The 25,290-nt window shown below is 48.3% G+C and overlaps 2 protein-coding genes across 2 annotated transcripts; one reads left to right on the top strand and one right to left on the bottom strand.

Annotated features, from left to right (window-relative positions):
* Positions 1-75: 75 nt before the first annotated feature.
* On the top strand, positions 76-1,902 carry LOC119444639 (organic cation transporter protein). The gene has a single exon (XM_037709008.2). It carries the CDS (start codon positions 76-78, stop codon positions 1,900-1,902), a length of 1,827 nt encoding a protein of 608 aa, XP_037564936.1.
* A 16,048-nt stretch (positions 1,903-17,950) lies between these two features.
* On the bottom strand, positions 17,951-19,124 carry LOC125944315 (high-affinity choline transporter 1-like). The gene is made up of 2 exons (XM_049664683.1): positions 19,115-19,124; positions 17,951-18,829 (listed from the first exon to the last, which is right to left on the bottom strand). The coding sequence occupies exons 1-2, from the start codon at positions 19,122-19,124 to the stop codon at positions 17,961-17,963; spliced, it is 879 nt and encodes a 292-aa protein (XP_049520640.1). The 3' UTR covers positions 17,951-17,960.
* Between the last annotated feature and the right edge of the window lie 6,166 nt (positions 19,125-25,290).

Genomic DNA, 25,290 nt, shown 5'->3' with positions numbered 1-25,290 from the left:
CGCCCATTTGCCGAGTTTCATCCTGCACGATTTTCCAGCCGCCCACGTATACGCGACTCCCGCCGGAACTTGTAGATGGCGCAAAAGTCCGCAGGATCCCCGGCGGCGTTGTCCACCAAAAGCGCAGACAACCGGAACAACGCTTTGGATCGCACATCAACGGTCCGCACGCTGGGCAGCGGCTCGCTCTGCATTGTCACCGACGTGGACCGCGAAGAGGTGCAACAGGGCGCCAACGTCATCGGGCACGGCGACTTCCAGAGGATCATCTTCGGTTTCACCATCGTGGCGCACACGGTGCTTCTGTGCCACAGCCACGTCCTAGCGCTCATCACGGACCCAGTTGACCACTGGTGCAAGCCGCCGCCCGAGTTCGCCGGGATGTCGGCCGCCCACTGGAAGAACGTCGGCATACCTGCCGACGAAGCGGGCCGCTTCAGCCAGTGCCGAGTGTACGTGCGACCCGGCGCCACCTCCAACGACACGGAGTCTGCCCTGTGCGATTCCTGGGACTACGACGATGTCGAGGCGCACAGGAGCGCCCGCAGCTACTGGAACCTCGTTTGCCAACGCAGCTGGCTCCTGTCCCTGGGCAACGGCGTCTTCATGAGCGGCGCGCTCATAGTGGTCCCGTTCATGGGCTACCTGGCCGACACCGAGGGTCGCAAGCCAGTAATCATCGTTGCCTCGTTCGTGCTCATGATGACAGCCATCGCCAGCTGCTTGGCCGAGGCCTTTCCCCTCTACCTGGCACTCATATTCGTCAACTCTGCCTGCGCCAGCACCGTTCACATCGTCACGGTGATCCTGATGTTCGAGGTGGCGCCGCTCCAGTATCGCACCTTCTACACGGGCCTCGGCAGCTCCCTGGGCGTCCTGTTAGTCGAGATGCTGTTCGTCGTCGTCACCGCCGTCCGCATCGGCTGGTTTCCGCTCCAGCTGCTCGTCGTGGCGCCCACCCTGCTGCTCCTCTCAGCCACGTTCGCCGTGCACGAGTCGCCCATGTGGCTGCTCTCAATGTCCAGGCTGAAAGAGGCCGAGGAAGTCATCTACACCGCCGCCAAGGCGAATGGCGTGCCTCGCGTCCACGCCAAGTACTCCCTCGACCGGATCAAGTTCGAGATGAACAAGGCGAGCGTGCCGTACTCGCCGGTGGCGCCCACAGCGCTGCTGGTCCCCGGATCGCTGCGCGGCAGGGCCGCTGCGGTTTTCGTCACCACGTTCACCGCCGTGATGGCCTACTACTCGCTCACCTGGAGCCGCCTACTCGGCGGGAGCAGCAATCTGGTGGTGCGCGTCATCTCCGTAGCGGCCCTGGCACCCACCTACCTGGCCATGTACATGGCCCTCAACACCCTGGGACGCCTGCAGTTCATGCTCCTGCTCTTCACGCTTCTCGGCGGAATTTCGGGACTCTACGGCATCGCCACGTACGCCCAACCACACGAGGTCGCCTACGCGCTCGCCATTGCGGCCAAGTGCCTGGCGAGCGCCCTGATTCCCACCAACTACCTGTACATGGCCGAGCTGTTCCCTTCGTCGGTGCGCAGCGCGGTTATGTGTGGCGCCTACACGTGCGGCCGCGTCGGCGCCGTGTTCGCTTCGGCGCTCTCCCTTCTGCAGGACGTCGGCCGGGAGGACGCCGGCTTTGCGGTCCTGGCGGTAGCGGTCTTCGGAGGCCTGCTGGCGCTCCTCAGCTTGCCCGAGACGGCCGTCAGAGGCACTGCCGACGCGGCCATAACCAACATGGACGGCAAGCGCAGGGACCTCTTGGACGTCATGCAGACCACGCTGGTGCCTAAACGCAAGAGGAGGAGGAAGGGCAGGCGTATGAGCACCGTGCAAGCAGCGCTGCTGGACAAGCAGGCGCTAAGCTCGTCCATGCAGTCTCCCTCGCGCTGAAAGCACTGCCGTTTGTCCAGGCAGGCTTTGCGACGCCCCGGGACAGGCTGCGTGCATGTAAATTTCAATGGGCGCAGACACACGAAATAAAAGGGTGACTGGTAAGGGGGTGGAGGGAAAAGGGGCATTTCCTTAAGTACTCTATTTTTCTTTCTCGTCCGGGTGTCTAGATGGAGTGAATTGACCAATTTTTCATTTCGCTAAGGCGTACATTGTGTATAAAGATCACTCACCTGTTTTCGTCTCCGTATAAGCTTTGTGGGAAAGGGCCTTATATACGTGTATCTGTTAGGAACTCCGAGTGTAAAGCAACACTACAACGTTGCAGCTTCTCTACTCGTTCAGAGTGGGCATGCTGTGTTTTCCGGCAAGTGTTTTTTTGGTTGAAATGTTTGCGGCATGTAGCGCCGCTTACTCGAAGGACGTATACGTATTTGTGCCTTTCTTACGATTGCGATACTTATCCACGTGAAGCTAAATAGCTGCTGGTAGAGAATCTGTCTGCAAACGACAGAGGCGTAGAACTGTATACCTCACGAACTGAGTTTTCCAGCGAGAACTTGTGTTTGCAGAACTGTACATGTGCGCACACGAGTGTGTGCGTGGTGGACACTGAACATAGCGCGAGATCAGCGTGGGCTGAGATATGACATGCTGCCGCCTCTTCGTACTCTTTCTTTTTGTAAATCCGTACAGCGTCAATTACTTAGTTTTATTAGGGATGTAGTTATGTACCATTGTGACAAGCTGAAGAAATGTAGGCGCACTGTGGGCTAATGGTTGCGTAAATTAAATGTGTACGCCGTTACATTTGGCACAGACAAAAAGAGTACATACATTTTATTCGCCTTTAACTTTGCACACCAGTTCACGCCATTTCTGTGCAGTGCCATGATCTTGTATAACCGGGCCGCTGGTGAAAACATTAGCCTGAGCATCACCCAGGAATTTCGGACGAGTTCCCAGCGTGACTCAATGGGCAGCACTGCCAAAAAAAAATGTATTTCAGCAGATCGACGTAGTTTCAACAGGTTTTCATTACCAACGTCGATAGTGTACTTCTTTCTAATAAAATACGTCTTTTTGACACTTAGTCGGCATTTAGTGCTGCGTTAAAGCAGTGTTTTGGTATTGACAAAAACGCTGCTATAAAGCAACAGTAAAGTTAGCACCAAGGGCCATAAATGCGTCTGTTATTAGAATAGTAGGAAGTAGCCCCTCGACGTTGCTATTCGAAAATTGTCTAAACTCTGACAACACTCCTGGACATGTGAAACCCCTCAATTTTATAAAGTGACAGCTCTTTTGTTGTTTCTTCCCATTGCGGTGGAGGGAAGAAACAACAACAAAAAAGCGGTTTATATGTTTGTGGACGGTTATGGCGACATTGAGGGTGACGTATACACAAACACGCATATATATATATATATATATATATATATATATATATTTTTTTTAAAGATGAAGAGACGCACTTGGGCTCGGGCGCTCGGACACCGGGCGCTAGGGGGCGAACGAGGAGAGAGGACGACGAACAGCCGGCCCCGGACTATCTCTATGCTGATGACATTGCATTTTTCTCATCATCACGGGATATTAATACGTTATACCAAATTTTGCAATCTTATTTCTCTGAACCCGAGTCCTGGCTGGAAGGCCTGTCTTTTTCGCTTAACGTAAAGAAATGCACTCTACTGGTGTTTCCATTGTCAAATCCTGTTTTTATTTCACTTCATTATCGGAATCAGCCGATACCGCAAGTTCCAACTTTGAAGTACTTAGGGATAACTTATGATGGTAAGCTAAACTGGCAGCAGCAAATAGAAGCAAATGCTAATGAAGGAGAACGTGCACTGGCATTGTTGCGCCGGTTCAGTAATAAAAACACAGGGATGCGTAGAACTACGTTGCTGATGATTTATAAGCTTTACGTCCGCCCCATTCTAGAATTTGGTTGTGTTCTTTTTTCAGGAATGTGCAGCATACAAGCTAAGACCTTTCATTCTACAGGAAAGGCAAGCGCTACGTCTCTGCCTCGGGCTGCTAAGTTTTGTGGCTAATATTGCGCTTTATCTGGAGTCCGAAATTATTCCACTTGATTCCAGATTTAAGCAACTTACTGTCCTGACTTTCCTGAAGCTTTATGATACATCCCTCTCCCATTTGCAGCCCGTTTTCATCAATTCTCCCGAACCATTTTTCAGAACAGGTTGGCGGCGTTACCGACAGCCACAAGTTATTTTTGTTCAATCGCTGTTATCAAAACTTCAAGTTAGTCTACCGCACCTGATTTCTCCAAAATCTAATTTGTGCAAGGTAAAACTGACTTTTGATGATATTTTCTCAAAACACGCGAAACTTCCCTGCGCGCATACTTGAAGGTCTCCTTCAAGACCATCTTAGTCAATTTCCGTCTCATTTGGTTATTTCTACGGACGCATCACAAAATTTAGAGAAGGCTGGTGTTGGCATCTTTCGAATCAACTCAACTGGTCTTTTGCTCTCCGTCTCGCTGATTACACTCCAATATTTCTTGCAGAATTTCTGGCAGTTATTCTGGCCATCCGAAAATTGGGTTCACAGAATTCTGAAGTAATAGTGGTTACAGATGCGCTTTCGGTCTGTACACATTTAACTTCCAATAATCAGTCACACCTGCTGAGTATAATTTCGACTCTTGCCCCGGAAAATTTATCTGAAGTCCGCTTTGTCTGGGTCCCCGGACATAGTGGAATCTTTTTAAATGAATCAGCTGACTCACTCGCTTCGACATCACTAAATGGTCCGGTCATAAATGTTCTTCCTGATTTCTCTTTTATAACAGGAGATAGATTCAAACGCCTTTTGTTGCTGAATTGCAATGCATCGTCCATATTTTCCTCAGACGATTTTCGACATTTAAAATTTCGGTGGAACACGAGCAAATGCCTTTCATGCCAATGTGAGGTGACGCTGTGAAATTGCCGCTGCAGAGTTCCCCGCCTAAATTTTTGTCCTTGCAGATCTGGTTTATCAATCACTGATCTATGCTCATTTTGTAATCAACCAGAAACTATTGACCATGTATTTCTTTCTTGCCACCGCTTCTCCTCCCTCCGTAGAATATGTTTCTAATATTTCTAAGTAGTAATCTGGGTTCGGCACTTGCAATACCAAACATTTTGTCTTTTGGGGCCTGTCAATTAGGCACAAGTTAGGGTTCGATGATCACTGCTGTGCCCAAATTCATTGAAGCATCCGGAAGGTTACGCTGCTAGGGTACCGACCGGGGGACATGTTATTTTATGTTTATTTTTGTAGTTAGGTTTCTCTTAATTTTTTCTTTAGTTAGTTTATGTATAGGCCCTCTCGAAATCTGTGTTAGGAGTTAGTTGCTAAAATCTTAATTTTGATTGTTTGCCTTTACCCCTTTAGTTCGTTGTTGGGTGTATGTTTTATTTTATCCAGTGTGGTCGTGGGTACGAGCCATGTTTTGAGACAACAACAACAACAACAACAACAACAACAACAACAACAACAACAACAACAACAACAACAACAACAACAACAACAACAACAACAACAACAACAACGACAACAACAACAGCGACAACGACAACGACGACAACGACGACGACGACGACGACGACGACGACGACGACAACAACAACAACAACAACAACAACAACAACAACAACAACAACAACAACAACAACAACAACGGGCGCTGTTTCTGTTTGTTTTGTCCTTTACAATGGCTCAGCCGACGAAAGCCCAGTCTTAAGGCGCTCCAGCCTTCAGCCCCGTGCTGCGGAGGCCTTGCGTCCTCCGGCATCTCACCGTCCAGGGTCCTTCTGGCGAGGGAACGCCGTCAACGCTTCCCCGGTGTTGCCAGGTCTGACGAGGTGGCGTAGCCAAAAGCTAGAGAAGTTGCAGCCCAAATGTAGCCAAATCGAAAAAAAAGTGCAAAATATTTCGTAGCCAAATATAGCCATTTTTATTTGCAATTTCATTTGTGTATACATTTTCACACACGACTACGTCAATCCCTTTTTTGCACAATCCGCCGTAACAAAATGTCCGTGCCGCCGTGACGGTCGGCCCTTTACATCAACAACAGCGACATAATGCTTGCCCAGAACACTTTTTGGTAGGCCCCGGAAGCTCTTAAGTTCCAGCGAGCGAATCGCTGCAGAGAGCGAATCAGTGATTTTATTTTATGACAGATAGTACTAAGTTAATATTTTTAGTAATTTACAGTAATATTAACAACGAACTCTGTTTTTTAGCTGTCGTGAACACAAAATAATGTTCAGCGTCATCGATCTCTCACAGTATTCTGCCTTATGTATTATCAAAGATAGATTCTATGACATACAATCCGCAATGGAAATTCTGTCCCCAGACAGCCACGTTATACCACATGATCTGGGCGTGCCAACAGAATCCGCAAATATCGGCCAATCTTAATCCGACGACAGTAGAGTGGGAGGCGGCCCTGTCCAGCTCGGACCCAGAACAGCAACAAGCCCTGGTCAACCGAGCCCGGATGGCGGCAAAAGCCAATGGTCTTCCGGACTAGGAGGTCCGACCACAAAACGACTATTAATTTTCAAAATAAATGTTTTATTCTCTCTTCTCTCTGCCTACGGCGTAGAAGTTCAGCAGTCCAGCGATCTGCGACGGCGACGTGCTCACGGCTTCTTTTTTGATGAGCTAAAACAAGTCTTTCGCGCTATGATATCTCGCGTTATTTGTCTCATTGTCCTATCTTGTTTTCTCCTTTTTCCGTCTTTGTTTTTGAATTAGCTTGGCCCGGATTAGCTGGGACACACACTACCTATATAGTGTCAATTTACATCAACCTGCCCGCCATCTTAGGTCTCTAGCACGCCAAGAACATGCGTTAAGAAAAGGGGCAGGCAACAGATGCCACTCACTGTCTGAATCGGTGTAAACGAAGCTTTAAAAGATTACTGCGCAAACCGGCACACTAGTGTAAGAAGTGCGCAGTCGTTTACGGCGACGAGCACGTCCCGAACTAACTCGCTCGAAATTGTAAGCGCCGCGACGGCGCACAAAGAGCAATGGTAAACAACAAATTGATAACAGTGGTAATGCTGTGAAAACCAGTTACTGTCAAAAAGCAAACCATGTTGACGAATAATAAAGTTTTAGAATAGGGACCCCTAAAGTTTGGGGCCCCAAAGAGCTTTGCGGGTGTTAGCGTTGGAGCATGCAGGAATGAAGAGTTTTGGAATAGGCGTGTTACGCTTGCGGATACCGTGTTGCGTTTGCCGCGTCACCACGGCGTCAAAGAAAAGCTGTTACAAATATGAATATAAAATATACCATTTTATGATAAGAAAAGTAATTTAGACTTTCGTGTTTTCGCCTTTAATTACAATTTAGAAATTGTTCTATTAGCAGCATGCAACTTGTTGCGCTTAGTTTTGAGTAACCAACTTTACGCACCTTCACCCAGCCAAGTCAATCCGTGATAGGCCTACGAGCCATGAAGTCTACAATTGAATTCGGAATCATGGGCGTATAATGAATCAATCTTCATTGCACATGTTAGTTGAGAGAAAACGATAACCGCAATCACTTCTTCTAGCTTACGAACATCACGCATTACCACGAATCGAACCCAGTTTTGTGCTAGGTTAGTGCCGTCGCTTAGTTGATGAAAGGTTTTGGGGCAGTATTTGGGGCTCCCGCTAAATCGATTAAATAGCGTGCCCAACGCAAAACCCAAACACAGTTCCCGTCTTGCGCATGTGCAGTGACTTCGACGCTATTTCTTTGGGGCCCCAATACGTTTGAGGCTCCTATTCTAATACTCTAATAATTGCTGGGGTTTTACGTGCCAAAACCACGATATTATTGGGAGGCATGACGCAGTGGGGGACTCCGGATTAATTTTGGCCACCTCGGGTTCTTTAACGTACACCGAAGTACACGGGTGTTCCTGCATTTTGCCTTGATCGAAATGCGGCCGCCGTGGCCGGGAATCAAACCCGCGTCCTCGATCCAGCAGCACGACACCTCACAAGCTAAGCTAACACGGTGGGTGAAGTTCATGTGACGTGGTGCACTGATGTCATCGTGGCAAACGTGTTTCGATATTAGCAGAAGGAGTATCTGCATCCATGACGTTACGGGCAAATCATCTAGAAGTAAAAGCACCAGAACCCACCTTTGGCTCGGGGTCTTGCTCCCATTCGTTTTTATACGTTCTCGTATACTTGGCCCACTTCCCAATGTTTGGATTGTCCTCTCTGAGGAAGATCCCATCTTACGCCCAACCTATCGAAATGAATCTCGAATCTAAGCACCAAGAAAAATTCATCTAGCAGGAAAAGGAAAATGGCAGTAAAGCTTCGCGCCAGAAACGTGGAGTATAAGTCGAAAGCTGTGCCCGGCGCGATACTTCATCCGGAAGACATGGCCATGAACACACTGGAGCGTGTCATCCACCCGTGCTTCCCTTCTTTCATGTCAGCGCCATGATCGCCCGATGGCCCCGACTCTATGTTATTGCTCTCCCTTCTTAAGCATAGCCACGTTAGTACAGTGTACTGTGAGAAACCCACTATTCCCAGGTTCATCCCGATGCCAGGGGATCGTGTGCCTAACTGTCAAGCAGGGTGTAAATTTAAGTGCATTAAATATCAAAGCCACCGGCTCAGACAATGGCGCAGAGAGGGAAGGAAAGGCTGGGGGGGGGGGGGATCATTTCACACACGCACACACGCACAGCCGCGCGGCCGGCTGAGCCAGCTAAAACACAGCCTTCGAGATTTGCTTCTACCCGATCAGAGCCACCTTTGGAGGGTGGATAAGGGCGCCACTTATAGCCCAAACACAGCCAAGTCACAGATTTTCAGTAGCCCAAATATAGCCACATAGCCAACTCGTCCAAGTCGATGCCAAAAAATTTTTCCCGTAGCCCAATTTGGCTATATATAGCCAAACCTGGCAACACTGCGCTTCTCTTGTCATGGATGCCGCACCTGGGGCTACCTGGATCTCTAAGGGCCCAAGGCATGCTGTTCACGCTGCCTTGGACATGGATACTCGCCATCGTGGGTGCCTCCTGCGGCCAGGGAACGCCGTCCACACTTCCCGTGGTCTGGATCACTGCCCCATGACATCATCGCAATCTGAGCCAGCAAGGGTGCCGTCCACGCTTCCTCGGTTATGGAGCCGGCCACCCTACCACCGTTGCAAGCACCCACCGCACCATCCGGGGACGGCGTCCAAGCCTCCTCGGTAGCTCTAGGGCACGACTCTACCGGTGACCTCGTCCAAGCCACCGCCAAGCTGAATCACCAGCTAGCGCGCTTTTGACGAACACCTTCGCATCCGTCGTGGTTGCGCCGTTGGACGTCACACTGAGACAGCGCTTCGGCCCCACCGTCTTGGACCTGTCCTGCCTGGGAACGCCGTACACGCTTCCCTTGACGAGAATATTCATCACGAGAACTACTTCGACTCCTCAGCCACCAAGGTATGCCATCCATGCTTCCTTGGTGGTAGAACCGGCTGCCGCGACTACCACAACGACCGCACTGTCTGTGGATACCGGCCCTGGTTCCTCGGGCAGCTGGACAGGTAGCCTGGCGGAATTGAGCTGCTGCGACTTCCAGCAGCCGTCTTACGTAAAAATACCGCCTTTTCGCGGCTTTCAAGATGACGTGATCCTTTGGCTTCACACCATCAATGCCTTGGGTGATCGGCATCACGGTGTAAGAAGATAGGTGTTCCGACAGCGCGCCCGCGCTGGGGCAAGAGAGCGGCCACTTCGTGTGACCGGAAGTGAGCGCCGCCGCTAGGGGCAGCACGTGTTCAGGAGGCCTTGGAGAAGCGGCACAACAGTGGATAATTTACGACCTCCGTCAGCATTTAAACACCCATACCCAAAGATATGCAATTTTTCGTTATTTAGACGCCAAATCCTGAGCAGGTAGAAGGTTTCATGCCACTTACAGTCAAAATACCGCCATTTCGAACACGAGAGAGACGCGTCGTCTGCTCGATCAGACGGCGCGCTGCGCTTACCGCTGCTCGCGGCGTCGGTGTCAATCGGAATGTCGGCAGAAGTATAAAGGGACGTTCCTCCAACCAAGCAGAGTCAATTTAAGCAGGCGAACAACATATATTCATCGAAATAAAGCACTTCTGCCGCGCGTGCCCATAAAAGCGACAGCAAAGCGAGCGAAAAAGTGGCCCCCAGAACAGGTGCTGCCCCTTGCGGCAGCGGCGTGCGTAGAGTCACACTAAGTGGCCGCGCCTCGCGCCGCCGTCGGATCACCTTCCTTTTTTACACCGTGATCGGCATGCTTGGCCAGACCACAAAAGATGGCTGGTTGCAGCCAAACGACTTTTCGGTGCCGCAAAGGCATGGGGCACATACGAAGGCGTCAAGCAGTGGTCCTGGCCTGAATGGAGCGCAACGCTGATAGCTGCTTTCGGCCGGCATCCTTGAGCCTGCGCTGAGTTCGACCAGCCCATTTCTGCGCATGGCGCTCCTGCGAGCTACCGCTTCCACGCTGTGGCAGATGTGCCCTGCAGCAGCCCTCAGGCAGAGAGGTCCGCCGCAGACACCGGCTCATCGGGAGTCGCCGTCGGCTCTACCGAAGACGGTGGGAAGCGCATGGCGACCACCTTTCCTACTTTAACATGGTCGTCTACGCCAGCTGAGATTCTGTGACTGCAGCCCCACGAAGCTCGGGAGCAACACCAAATCGCCGCTGCCGACAAGGTTTTGACATATGGGGTCACGGCCTGCCCTGCTGTAGACCCCGGATGCCAGCTACTTCTTCCACCGCGGGTCTCGGACTCTGCTTCGGCATCAGGCACCACACCATCACTGCCAGAGCCCGAGATAACATGCCATCCACAGCAGTCGGTGACGCGGCCTCCAAGCTCGCCGTCGGATGTGCACATGAAAGTGCCGTCTCACCCGGTGACGCCGTCGGCTCCACCCAAATTAGTGGGAAACGCCGGCCGCACCTGCAGCTTCCGCTACTATCCCGCTTCCGCTAGATCCACCTAATATCCCGGCCTCGAACTTGGACAGATCAACTGCACACAACGTGGCATCGAGCACCTTGAGGAGGCCTTGTTCCATCAGTGGCAACTCTGCAAAAGCGCAAGTTGCGTCGCATACGTGCACAGATGTTCACCTCCTCAATTAAGAAGCCGCGCACACAGATGCGTTGCGACCGAACGCGATCAATGCGACCATCCACGTTCAGTGCTACAAACTGTGGTTTGGCGTCAATAATGTCCTTGCTGTTTTTTTTTTTCAAGAGCGACGGGCTAATCATCTCCGAGACCAGCAACCAGAGCGCAGCACTCAGTGCCGGCCGCCAGAGAAGCTGGTAGTGCATGCACTGGATGGCTCAATGACGACAATTTCGCACTCTTGTCGACCATGGTTCTCACCACCCGCGCACCCTGACAGCCGCCAGAACCATCTTCGGCAGCGTGTAAAGCCACAGCGTGGCAAGCCACAGCGTGGCAAGCCGCAGCGTGGCAAGCCGCAGCGTGGCCGAGTGTAAGGTATCTCATGAAGACAAAGAGGCGCTCGGACTGCCTCCATGTTAAATGGCGTGTTTGCAAGCCATGCCGGAAACTTGCAGCGTGGCCGAGTGTAAAGATGAAGAGATGCACTTGGGCTCGGGCACTCGGACACCGGGCGCTAGGGGGCGAACGAGGAGAGAGAGAGGACGACGCAGCAGAATAGAACAGCCGGCCCCGGAACGGGTGCTGTCTCTGTGTCTCTCCTTTACAATATATATATATATATATATATATATATATATATATATATATATATATATATATATAGCGATATATATATATATATATATATATATATATATATTTAAAAAGCCAACAAACAATGACATCAAGGACAGCATAGGGGAAATTACTTGTACTTACTAATTGAATTAAAGAAATGGTAAATAATTGGAAATTAATGAAAAAACAACTGGCCGCAGGCGGGGAATGATCCCACGTCTCCGCATTAAGCGCGCGATGATCTTACCATTGAGCTACCGCGGCGCCATTTCGCCATCCACTTTCTGAGGTATTTACGTATTTACATCTAGAACTAACCCTGGGAGTGTTAGCCAGTGCCACCACTCACAAACCTAACGGCGGATGAACATCCTTTCTGCCACAGGTGTCACGAGTACGGGATAATTTTGGCTGAAGGCAACTGGTCAATAAACCCACATATGCTACCTGAAGGCATCAATGTTGCCGGATTCGAGCCCTCGTTATGTAATGAACGAGAAGAAAGGGGACCGAGGGGCCCGATTTTTATTCATTATTTCGTAAGAAGCCAACAAACAATGACACCATGCAAGGACAAAATAAGGGAAATTACTTCTACTTACTAAGTGAATTAAAGAAATGATAAATTATGAGAAATGAAAACGGATGAAAAAACAACTGCCCGCAGGTGGGGAACGAACCCACGTCTTCACATTACGCGTGCGATGCTCTCACCATTGAGCTACCGCGAAGCCGTTTTCCCATCCACTTTCTGGGGTATTTATGTTTTACAACTAGAACTCGCTCTGGGAGTGTTAGCCAGCGCCACCACTAATAAACCTATGGGCGGATGTGGAACGTCTTTTCTGCGAAAATGGTGCTAAAGAGCGCCCTCTGTCCTGAACTGGGTAGTACCAACCTCGGTCGTCTGCTTCGGAAAGCACGTTTACAATATGGACCCGCCACTTTCGGTTGTGTTGTACCACGGCCTGCAGCGAATATCGGGCCCCGAAGATTTTTGCAGGGGTGGCATATTGCGTAAAGGCAAGAAATTATGCAACCCGGGTACGTGTACGCCATTCAAGAAATAGGCGGCGAAGTTTTAGCGCGCTGTCAATAGCAAGTGAAGCCAGTCGCGTACGAAGTTGAACTTCAGGTAAGGTTTGCACGCTGCTAGATTCAGACGCATGCTTGCTGTAAATGAATTCACAGCAGCGATAAGCAGACATCATGTGTACGAAATTATTCGAGCGCACGACGGTACGCGCCGCGATGGCAGCGGTCTGTCAGCTTGCCGCGATGTACGAACTGCTCGAGCGCATGATCGTACGCACCGCGACGGCATGCGGTCTTTCAGCATGTTGTGAAACGGCGGGCCTCCTGCAATCTTCGTTGACTGCATGCCACTAGACAAGTAGTTATGCCTGCGCTGTAGTAGCGGTCATCTGTCCCTTTATCAACTGATAAATAACCGATGCAATGCATACGAGCTCGCAGTAACGTACTACGTGCGAATCGCGCTACAGCGCGACCTCGTGTGCTGCTCGCTTGATGTAGCTTTTAATGACAACGCTCGAAGATCGATGCGCTGTAATCAATACGTACTGTCTTGCTGCGCTGCCTCAACGTGCTGGCTTGAGGTCAAGGATGAGCAGATTTAACTCTCAAACCTGTGCTGCTCGTAGTGGGGTAATGTAGTTATCCAGCGCGCCCGACGCTCCGCTTCGTGAAAGAAAACTGTAGAATCTGATGTTGGGATTCAGGCCTTCTTGCTCGTGGCAGCTCTCGACGGGTGCGGCTGTTTTCACAACAAATCCGTGCAGGGGCGGAGCCTCGCCTTGATGACGGGGCCTCGCCTCGATGACGTATCACCATTTTCTTTTTTTTTTCCCCTCTCTCTGTTTGGCGGCGCGGTCGGTGTGCTGAGCCTCAGTTCGGATCAGCTCATTCCACGTCAGGGAGAAGTTTGCGCCCTTATTATATTCGCGGCGTGCGTTGTTTTGTTTCGCTTCTGAAAGCGCGGAATGCAACGATGAGTGAGCCTCCTGGCCGACAGAAGGTGATCGAAAAGTACCTCCAAGGGTTACATCATCATGAAGACGGCTACTCCCATGGCTACTTGAAGTCAGACGATGAGCTTAAGCTTTTTGAGAGGTCCTTGGCTGCCGTCAACGAGATGTATGCTGTGCGGACATCGAGAGACCTGAACAAGCCGTCTAAATGTAAAGATGTATCGACTGCTTCTTAATGTCTCGCTCTGCGTGTAGATTTATCATTGAAAAACGCAGTAGTAATTTTAACCAGGGACTCAACCCGACAGAACGACTTGTTTTCAGTTGCGGTTAGTGCGCAACAATATATAGACAATTGATTTATCTTGATTCGCCTTTTTGAAGATCGGGTTATCATTGTTCTGGTTACCTGTTCAGAGTTCCCCTGGCACCGATTCATTTCGGTTTGAGTGGAGTATTGTTCTGGTTACCGCGACATGACCCGATCCTCAGTTCAGAAATAACTGAACTGTTTTTTTTTCGGTTTCAGTCATGATTAGAACCGCGCATGCAAGCTAATTGTGACTTAAGAAAATGAGAAAGTCTGCCCCTGTGCTCTTTACATAAATGCTTCAGAGCTGCGCTTGGGCGTTTGTTTTGTAAGCATCTGCGCATGTTTTTTGTTTATAGACATGGTTTTCATTCCACCATCCCCAAATCTTTCAACAAAACGTTCATAGAAACTGTTCGCCTTCGACATTTGTATTGTACCGCCGGAACAATAAATTAATATGGTTAAGATATTTACCTACTTAATTGGTTAAGATTTCGTACATACAGGACGTACTGGGCCTTTGTCAAACAGTTGACGCAAAAATGGTCGAAGATGACAAGATATCGCATATTTTAAAAGGAATAGCTGACGACGCGTTTAATCTACTGGTGTGTAAGGACTGTACGACGGTCGACGCCATAGTTAAGGAATGCCAGCGCTTTGAACAAGCGAAGAGTTGCCGCATCACCCGCCAGGTATTGCTACCTAACGTCGCCACATCATCATGCGAAGACCCACCGACGCCTGTACAGGCTACAGCGTCAGAAGATGTAACGCGTATTGTCCGCCGCGAACTCGAAGCTCTAGCTTCTACGGCCGTTCTTCCAGACGTTCAGTCAGCCAACCTGTCCACCGTGTCACTCATACAAGCAGTCGGCCGTCAGGAGTTCGCGAACATGGGATTATCATCGGCCGTCTGTTCCATCCGTACATCCGAACGTACCCCTGCAAATGTCACCCAGAACCAGGTCTACCCTTCGCGCTACAGAAACCCGGCTGACTGGAGGACGGCAGACGACCGACCCATATGTTTCAACTGCTTTCGCGTTGGACACATTGCCCGTCACTGCCGCAGTAGCTGGTCGTCGCCTTCAAACTGGAGCACTGGATCTTGGCGTCGTCCTGAAGGCAACATTCGACGGTTTTCCCCTCGCTCTGATCCGCATACTTCCGATGCTTCCGATGTTACCGTTCCACACTCCACGTTTAGCCACTCGCCGTCCCCACAAGGCCGTCGATCTCGATCGCCACGACCATACCGGTCATCGTCCCCTGCACGGCCTGGCACCTACGCTCCGGAAAACTAAGCCGTGCAGCTCCCGGAGGTGTTCATTTCTTTTTTTAATTTTTCTTGTTTTACGGGAACCTCCACAATTCTCTTACCAGCCAGATTAGCAGTAATGTGTGTCGGAGAACATCGGCGTGTGGTAAACTGCGCGATGAAAATGTGGCGACGCTGGCCTTTTTTACTTGCGAACGTGAACAACGTGGTGGTGGTCGGCGATGAATTGTGCGATGAAGAATATCGGCTTTTATATGGTTCTGTGCCACATTTGTTGTGGTAAAGTGTGCGGCGAGAATAGCGACGATATCGGCTTAGCTTTGCGTAGGGAAACGGACCACATTGTGTTGTGTATGTGTGTGTTTGCGTGTGTGTGTGGTGTACTACGCGATTAGCAATACATCGCGATTAGCAAGCATAATTTATCAACTGAGAGGTATGACTACAAATAAGCACCTACGATGTTTTGACCGCTGCCGAAGCTGCGTGTATACATTTACCCACCGGGAATGGCCAAAAGGCAAACCACTGAAATTATCGCGATTGAACGCAAATCTCGCGGATTTTTTTCCCCATTATTGGTGTATTCACCTTCATGGTACGGACTTTATGCCGTAATGATGCACATAAACATTCAAACGTTGGGTCTTGTAAAGTTGAAAGCTGCAAAGGTGGCAGCAGACACAGCGAAGTTAGCGTGCAACGGATTATGTACTTATGTAAGATTTTGCTTTGTACACTGACATGACCGAGACTAATTAAAATTAATTTATGGTGGTTGACATCTCTAAACTGCACAGTGGCTTATGGGGGACAGTGTAACGAAAGGCTCCGGATTAATTTTGTCCACTTATAAGTTTTTCTGCATTTCTCCCTCATCTGAATTAAGGCGCCGCTACTTGGTACGGCTTCACTGAGCTGCCATGTAGTTGTAGACGAAGTTCATCTTGTATATCGTTTAAAGCTACAGTGTAAATGGGGCGCAAATCAGCGCATTCACGATAATGCAATACAGATTTGTGTTCGAAGACCAATCAGTTAGCGAAGTATCACTTTGCCACCGTGAAAATGTGCATCATCTGCGATAAAATGTTCGTTTTCCAGGAATAATACATTTCCTTGGATGTTTGATCTACAGAAGACGCGCACTTTTGCGAAATCACCACATGCTGACAGAAGGGAACCATGCAGTCGGCAATAACGCTACGTTGTTGTACCGTTAAAACGGGGACGATTATACTTCCTAAGCGCAGTTCGCAAATGCTGTCACTTCAAAAAATCGCAATATGCCGGACTTACGATCGCGGCAGTTTATATACAAGCAGCGCTCTTATGTAGAGATAATTAACAGGTCGCACGAACGTTTTTTTGCCAACCAGCGCCCGCTTCGGAGGCGCGGCAGAGGGGAAGGGCCCCTGCAGTGACCTCACGCTGTTTGCAAACAGGGAGAGGTCTATTGGAGGTCGCCTGATCTCAATTTCGGAGACGCGGTGAAGCGAGCGGCAGAACGATCACGTTCGCTTTCCGCTGCCGACGCCCTTCATCACGCCATCATTGCGCGACAGCGAGCGCTGGCGATCATCAAGCGAGATGTGTGCATGTTTCCCTGTGCGGTGCGTGACATCATGCTTGTTAGTTTAATTAGTAACCGAATGTATACTGCAATTTACAGTGCCGACAAACCTACGAGCTTTACTTAATGTAATTTACTAATACTTTGCTATCGCTATCAATAGTTCGCCTTTCGGGCGATACTGCGACGTTTTCTTTTTCTAGTTAGCCGTGGTAATTGTTTCCAGCTGGTAAAATTACTCATTGTCAGCTGGAAACATTCTGGATCACATCTCCAATGGTTGTTACGAGCTGTGTCACCTGGAAATTGTACTACTTCCAGCTAAAAATGGCAACATTTTCAGCTGGAATTTATATCCTTTCCAGCTGAGTGTCCAAATTCTAGTATATAGCAGTACTGGTCAGCTGGAATTATATCAATGGCGACATTTTCCGCTGCAAAATTAAATTTCTGCGCCTTGCAACATGTGCTCTGCGACACATTTGATTGCGCGGTGAACGTGTCTTGGTGAACGTGAACTAGATGTGTGTGCGCGCGCATCACTTGTTCTTCCTTCTTTTTTGTATCTTCCAGCTTCCCTCTCCCTAAGCGCTGAATGGCAAATTGGGTGTAACCTGGTGAACCTCCCTGCTCTTCCTTTTCTTTCTGTTTTCCAGTTGTTTCCAGCATGCTCTAGAAATTTTGAAACTGGATGTGCTAATTACAGCGGAAAATCTGGCTGAAAAGTTTTTCCATTTCTACGGCTATGTGGAGCTCATATATCATCGGGGGTCACTAAACACAACCCTGTCACCCGAGTAAAAGTCGTTCAGAGCACGGTTCAGAGCCTTTGTGGAAACCGGAAGCGCTGTTTGAAACGCGTAATATTGACATCCAGAAGCGCGCGAAGCATGAATTCGAGGCAGTGCAGGAGCGATAAACATGTATATATTCACCAAATCGGTCAGCAAAAACGATTCTTTTTTAACGAGAAATATCGTTGGTGGTCACGCGTATACACATCCTGCCTCTTAAATATAAGCTCGTCCACGCAAAGCCATCGTTCAGAGAGCGCGTCACGTGCATTCTTCGCAGCTGGCTCTTTGTCCTTCGGCGCTAAAATATTCACTAAGACACGTAAACAAAGAAAAAATCGAAGAGACGCCCCGCAGCAAGAATTGTTGGTCCGGGCTGCGGTGCTTGTGAACGTCGCGCTTCCCCTTCTTCGGGAGGCCGGCCGTCGCTCTTGGACACGGCGCCCTCCTCCGACTTCACCTTGATGTTGCTTCGGCTACTGGAACGGCGAAGTTTTTTGGAGGGCGTCTTGGACGACTCGCTCGCTTTATTGCCCTCCCGCTTGCTCTCCGCCGTCTTGGAGTCGGCCCAAATGTCCGACATGGTCATGAACTTGACGCTGTCCTTTCTCGGCTGCGTCTTCGCATCGGAGCCGCGATGCGCGACGCCGCCGTCAGGCTTGGTCGCGGGGTTCGTCGACGCGGCGGTTCTCTCGGACGCGGCGCTGGCTTTCCTGCTGAGTCTCGAAGAAGATCTCCTGGCCCTCAAAGAAACGTCGATAGAGCTGGTTCTCTTGACCTTGGACGAAGCGTCGGCGGCACTCCGGCTCTTAGAAGCGTCTACGCCGCCGGGTCTCCCGAGTCTGCGAGCGTCATCGTCCTTGTTGAGCGTCGGAGCCACAACATCCGAAGCCTTGGTGGTGCTCGATTCGCTCAGCTTGGCCGCGTGCTTGTGCTCGGCGTGCTGCACGGAGGAAAAGCAGTTGAAGACGTCGAAGCACTGCGGCAGCCAGCCTCCCTGGAAGGCCAGAGAGGCGCAGTAGGAGCCCAGCAGCTGCGTGAGCAGGACGAGGAGCATGCAGGTGAGCCGGAACGGAAACTGCTGGCCCAGCTCCTCGTCGTACAGCGGCAGCCTGATGGTCACCGGCACGTTCATCGACGGCTCGCCGCACAGCCAGCGGAAGACGACGCCGACGGAAAAAGCTGCGAGAGCGCGCGTCAGTCAGGGGGAGATTCGCAATGTGTTAAAGTGCGCAGGGTTTCGCAGTTATGTACACTTGCAACAACTATAGGCTGTGTCCAGAATTTTATGCATTTTATGCAACCGCGTGGGCACGAAAGCATCGCAGGACTCGCAATAAGCGGTACTATATCCGCCTGGAAGGTGCGTCACTTAACGATAGTAACGATCTCATGACCGACATGGGTGGTATCAATATGCGTGCCGTAGCATAGACATCACAGAGGCGCACATACATACGCACGCACGTGCAGACATAGTATTGTATACGCTCGGTTTTGAGAACCACTTTATTGCCTCACCTAAACAGAATGAAGTCCTAATGCGTTACGGAAACGAAAAGTGTTTTTGTCATGGAGAAAGAAACATTGAGTGGCGATTTAGCAGTGTGTTTGTGCTTGCGTGTGTATGTGTGTGTGTGTGCGTGTGTGAGTGCGTGTGTGAGTGCGCGCGCGCGTTTATGCGTGAGTGTGTGTACGTGTGTGTGTATACGTGAGTTTTGTGTGGGGGGGCTTTGGAGAGGCGGAAGCCGCAGTGTCACTAAAGAGCACATAATCTAAGCGCGCGCCGCACATCGCTCAAGCCAGCAAGAAAGCCAGCCGGCCCCGCGGCAGCTTCGACGGAGGGAGAGAGCGCATACGCCACGGACAGCCGATGCCATCAATACAGTCTAGAAGCTTCGACATGATACACGAAGGCGACGGTAACGAGAGAGAGAGAGAGCGCCTAAAGCCCCTGAAGCTTCGTAAAGTAGCAACACTCTCCTCCTCGCTGCTCCTCTATTTTGCGCTCCCTCCTCGACCGTGGCGCCGCCTCCATCGCTTGAGCGTAGCAGACGACCTTTCGCAGAATGAATGCACGCATAGCAATACGGTGCGCTTTGAGCGTTCCCGTTGGCGTTCTAGCTCCGAGTAATTTTGTGTACTGCATAGTATTTCTATATGGAAGGTGATATATATATATATATATATATATATATATATATATATATATATATATATATATATATATACAGGGTGTTTCAGCGAACACTTTCAAAATTTATTTAGGGTTGCCTGTGGCAGATAGCCCAATTCTAGTTAATGAGCTGGTCTACTCGAAGAGGCGGACATGCACAAAATATTGAAATGCATAATCGACTAATTAACAAAAGTTCACTAATTAAGATTTTAACTAATTACCTGATGGCCAATATTGCAATTTACAAATTGTAGCCGTGGCGTTCACAAGGCGGATCCACTTAGAATTAATTCTCATGATGACACCAGTTTCGAGTTATTAATCCCCGAACTTTGCGGAGAAATGCATTGGCGTTCCAGTTAATTTTGTGCTTCAATGCATAAAGCGACGTTTTGTTAAGAACCTAACTGGAACGCCAATGCATTTCTCCGCTAAGTTCGGGAAATAATATCTCGAAACTGATGTCATCCCGAGAATTCGTTTCAAGTGGATCCATCGCCTTGCGAACTCCACGGCTACAATTTGTAAATTGCAATATGGGCCATCAGGCAATTAGTTAAAAACTAATTAGTGAATGTCCGTTAATTATTCGATTATGCATTTCAATTTCTTGTGCAATAATGTCCGCCTCTTCGAGTAGACCAGGTTATGAACTAGAATCTTGCTATCTGCCACAGGCAACGTCTAAGGATTTTTGAAAGTGTTCGCTGAAACACCCTATATATATATATATATATATATATATATATATATATATATATATATATATATATATAATTTACTTCTGCCTCAAGAAATACAGACAGAGGAGCTGCAGAAAAAGCTGTCCTAAACAGCTTGACTAGGCCGCAGCCCCGAAATACAAAGCAGCAGCGACAGGCAATCTCATCGCAGACATGACGGCTTCATGTTAAAAAAAAAAAAGTAACAATATAGCAAAAACATAAGACCAAACAAAATCTTATCTGCACTTATATGTGCACAAACCAAATTACTTCGTCAGAAGCGTGATTACGCATATTTAAGACAATCGTCAAATAACATGCATGAAATAACACGAATGACAAATTATAATAGACACAATATAAACAGAACAAAGAAACCATCCTATATTAAGCTTAACTGTATTTAAAGATTACTCAATGGTGCATTATTTTACATATGAATTGCATATGGAACGTATATCTCGTTGGGTACAGGTAAACAAGTTGATGTTAGCAGATTCGTACGCGTTGAGAAGGGAAGGAAGGGTGTGTTGCAGGCGCTCTTTCCCCGTATTGATGCGTGATGTTGGCACCAACCATCATATATATAATATATGATGGTTGGTATATATATTATATATATATATAACCACCATATATATATAAATATATATATATATATATATATATAAATTCAATGACGGCAGCTGAAGCCAGCCCCAATTCTTGGTTCGTATCAAGAAACTATCATCATCAGCAATGAAGAAAGAAATAAAAGGAAATAAACTTTCTTGCCGAGGCGGGATTCGCAATGCCTCTATGACTGCTGGTATCTCTACTGAATCAAATGCATTTTCATAATCTATGAAAGCCATATAGAGAGGTTGAGTGTACTCTGCAGATTTCTCGATTACCTGATTGATGACATGGATATGATCCACCGTAGAATATCCCTTCCTGAAGCCAGCCTGTTCTCTTGGTTGACTGAAGTCAAGTGTTGCCCTCATTCTTGGTGAATATTCTATACAATACTGAAAGTAAGCTAATTGGTTTATAATTCTTGAATTCTTTAACGTCTCCCTTCTTATGATGAGTACAATGTTGGCGTTCTTCCAGCTTTCTGGTACACTTGAAGTCGTGAGGCATTACATATGAAGGGCCGCAAACTTTTCAAGCATAATACCTCCTCCATCTTTGATTAAATCGACTTTTATGGCATCTTATCCGACAGCTTTTTCCTTGGTCTTGTGTTTCAAGGCCCTTCTAACTCCCTGCCTAGTTACAGAAGGAGCCTCTGTATCCTGTTCACCACTACTTCGAAAGAAAGTAGCTTGGCTTGCTCTGGGCACTGTACAGGTCAGTGTAGAATTCTTCCACTGCTTTTACTATGTCATCAAAATTGCTGATATTACCCTGCTTATTTTTCAGTGCATACATCTTGCCTTGTCCTATGCCAAGTTTTCTTCTCACTGATTTCATGCTGTGTCCATATTTAACTTCTTCCTAAATCTTTTCCAAGTTATAATTTCGAATATCCCTTACTTTCTTCTTGCAATGTTGATCAGTTTTGACAGTTCAGCGAAGTCTATCTGATCTCTCGAGTTTGCCACTCTCATGCTTTGTCGGTTCTTTATTAGGTCCTTTGTTACTTGGGTGAGCTTACCTACTGGTTCCCTTGGTGCCTCACCTCCCACTTCAATTGCTGCTTCTGAGATCAGCCTAGTTACGGTTTCATTCATTACCTCTACGTTGTCTTCATCTTCCTGTTCTAAAGCTGCATATTTGTTTGCAAACACCAACCTGAATTGGTCTGTTTTTATCGTTGCTGCGTCTAGGTTGACCTGTTTCTTGGCTAATTTTACTCTTTCTGTGTTCAAATTGAGAGAAATCCTAGACCTCACTAACCTATGGTCACTGCACTTTACCCTACCTTACACTTCTACATCCTGCACTATGCTGGGATCGGCAGAGAGTATAAAATATATTTCATTCCTTGTTTCTTCATTAGGAGTTTTACAGGTCCACTTCCTGTTGCTGCGCTTCCTAAAGAAGGTATTCATTATTCGGAGCCTATTACTTTCCGCGAATTCTACTAACATTTCACCTCTTGCATTCCTAGAGTCGATGCCGTAGTTGCCAATTGCTTGCTCATCAACCTGTTTTTTCCCGACTTTTGCATTGAAGTCACCCATGACTACAGTGTACTGAGTTTGCACCTTCCTCATTGCTAATTCAACATCTTCATAGAACTGTTCTATTTCTTCATCATTGTGACTGGAGGTTGGGGCGTAGTCTTCTACTACCTTCATTTTATACCTCCTATTCAGCTTTATTACGACGACTGCTACCCTCTCATTAATGCTGTAGAATTCATCAATGTTGCCCGGTATGTCCTTATGGACTAGAAATCCTACCCCGAATTCTCTCATCTGGAAGAACTCTGTAGCAGAGGACGTGGTGGTTAGTCAGCACTGCATAAGTTTCACCAGTTTTTCTAACCTCACTAAGGCCAATAATATGCCAGGCAATTCCATGATAATTCCTCATATATCCCTGCTAAGCTATAGCCTCACTCGAGAGGGTGCAAGTGTTGAACGTTGCCAGGTTCAGATTCCAGTGGCGGCCTGTGCGGACACAGGGATTCTTTAGCACCCTCTGCCGTGTCACAGGTCTGACCGCCGCCTTGGTCAGGTGCTCCGCAGCCGCTGGGGACTGAGGGCCATGGGTTAGGAGTCATGAAGGAGGTAGTGGCCGAATACTGCACCAGTGAGGCTGATTTATGTTCTGGTGAGGGAGTGACTGTTGAAGCTTAGTGGGCTTTCCTAATTTGGTTGCACCTGGACTAGTATAGGTCCACTAGTTCTCGACAATATATATATATATATATATATATATATATATATATATATACACATTGCCAGTGTCAGGCGCCACTCCATGCCTGAAAATCAAATGCCTGAAAATCGGTGGATGCCTCAAAGAGTTATACTTCGCGTTTAAGTTTACAGTATAAAGGTATCGCTAGTGTAGGTCGAGGTTATACGCAACGAAGTACAATCAACATAAATTACTTGCAAGAAAAAAAGACCAGAGATGTGCGCGTCCTTGGAGAATGACAACCGGATTTCCAGCGAAGCTGTTTCGTTAGAACACTTGCAAAAAATTATTGTTTCCTGTAAGTATATCGCATACATTAAAATGTGGCCCATGTATGACTGTTCCGTTTAAAACTTGGCCCGCATGTAATGCTTTGGAGCACTTCTTGTTGAGAATTTTTAAAAAGCCTGTCATTCATCAACACACATGTTACTTCGCCATAGCATTTATTATCCCCACATGTAAACAATATGCTTTGTTTAGCTCACCGAGGACACCAGAGAAACAAACTAAGAATGTAGTATGGTGCCCGAAAACATATGCAAAAATGAGGTTTTAGTAATTATCTGCGACAGTTGCATTTTAAGCAGGAAAGTGAAAGTTTCGCAACGCATTGCGCTTAAATTCCCCATATTTCCCCGCAATTTCAACCGTATCTCGTGCTGTTGTTTTTGGAGTCTGGGAAACATTTCGATTAGCGGCAGTATGACTCCTTGGAACGCTTTAATGAGTAACTTTCTACAGAGGCTGTAATGAACCTACAGATAATAAACATTTATCGCTCGTCACTGAGAACATTTTGTTTCGTACTTCGAATAAATAAGAACATCGTGCCTGGCATATTTTACCGAGGATACCGGCGAAAAACCACTAAATGCCGGGTATAACGCATAAATATTGGGAGAAAGCGACTATTCAGTAACTATTTTCAGAGCACATAAATCTACACAGTGCTAATTTTCGGTATAGGTCACGAAAAAGTGGCCCTCGTTTTTTTAAATATGAAATATCTTCTGTTCTTACTCTGGCCGGTAAACAACCAATAGTGTGGTTCTTATTATTGCGATAGCAATTATATGGACACTCAAAAGCAGATTTCTGCCGTCGGCGTCGCCGTCGCCGTCGCCGTGAGGTTCCGTATGACGTCAATGGAGATGAAATCGTCGCCGCGCGCCGAACGCTGTATGTGCGAGTGAAAGGGCGCGAGGGGCGCGCGCTTTCACGGGGAGTGACGCACGGCGGAGAACAAACGCGCGTTCTGCGCCGTGCTCGCTTAAGGGCTGCAGAAGTAGGCGTCCTCTTTCCTCCTTTACAATCACCATATATGAGAGCAAACGCGCCTTCTTCCTACGCGCGAGAGGCCGTGGGGAGGGGGGGGCAGGGGGAGGGAAGGGAGGCGACGTTTAGCTGCGGCACCAAGTGCCTATTTATATCAGAGCTCCGACAACAGTCACCAACGCCGCACGCATTTTGAGCGAACGCGGGCAAAACGCCGTCGGCGTCGACAACAGTTCAGCGTGTTGCCGGTGCTGCTGCATGTCCAAGTTTATACAGCTGATAAAGCTAATATCATTTACTCCGTATAGCTCTACAAATTTGCTATCGCAATTGATGCTTCGCCTTTCAGGTGAAACTGCGACAACTTATTTTGTTATGTCCTTGACAACTCTGGGCTCTGATCGGTCTTTGGACAGCAACCGGCGTTCGTGGCGCAACAGAGGCTATTCTTAATTGTTCATTGCTTTCGTGGGATTATTTCGGAAGCTGATAAGTCGGATGGAATTTGGTTCCGCGTCTGCGCCTGTTCACGGGGTCTGTGACAGTAGGTCTTTCAAATATTACGGTACGTTAAAGAGCACACCGGGATCTCCGTTGAGTATTAA

Source organism: Dermacentor silvarum, chromosome 3 (genome assembly GCF_013339745.2).
Source record: "Dermacentor silvarum isolate Dsil-2018 chromosome 3, BIME_Dsil_1.4, whole genome shotgun sequence".
Lineage (NCBI taxonomy): Eukaryota > Metazoa > Arthropoda > Arachnida > Ixodida > Ixodidae > Dermacentor > Dermacentor silvarum.
The sequence above is the reverse complement of the archived record's forward strand: the minus strand, read 5'-3'. Positions and strand labels throughout refer to the sequence as shown.

Coding starts and splice junctions, on each gene's coding strand:
- LOC119444639 (XM_037709008.2), top strand. CDS start 76: ATGGCGCAAAAGTCCGCAGGATCCCCGGCGGCGTTGTCCACCAAAAGC.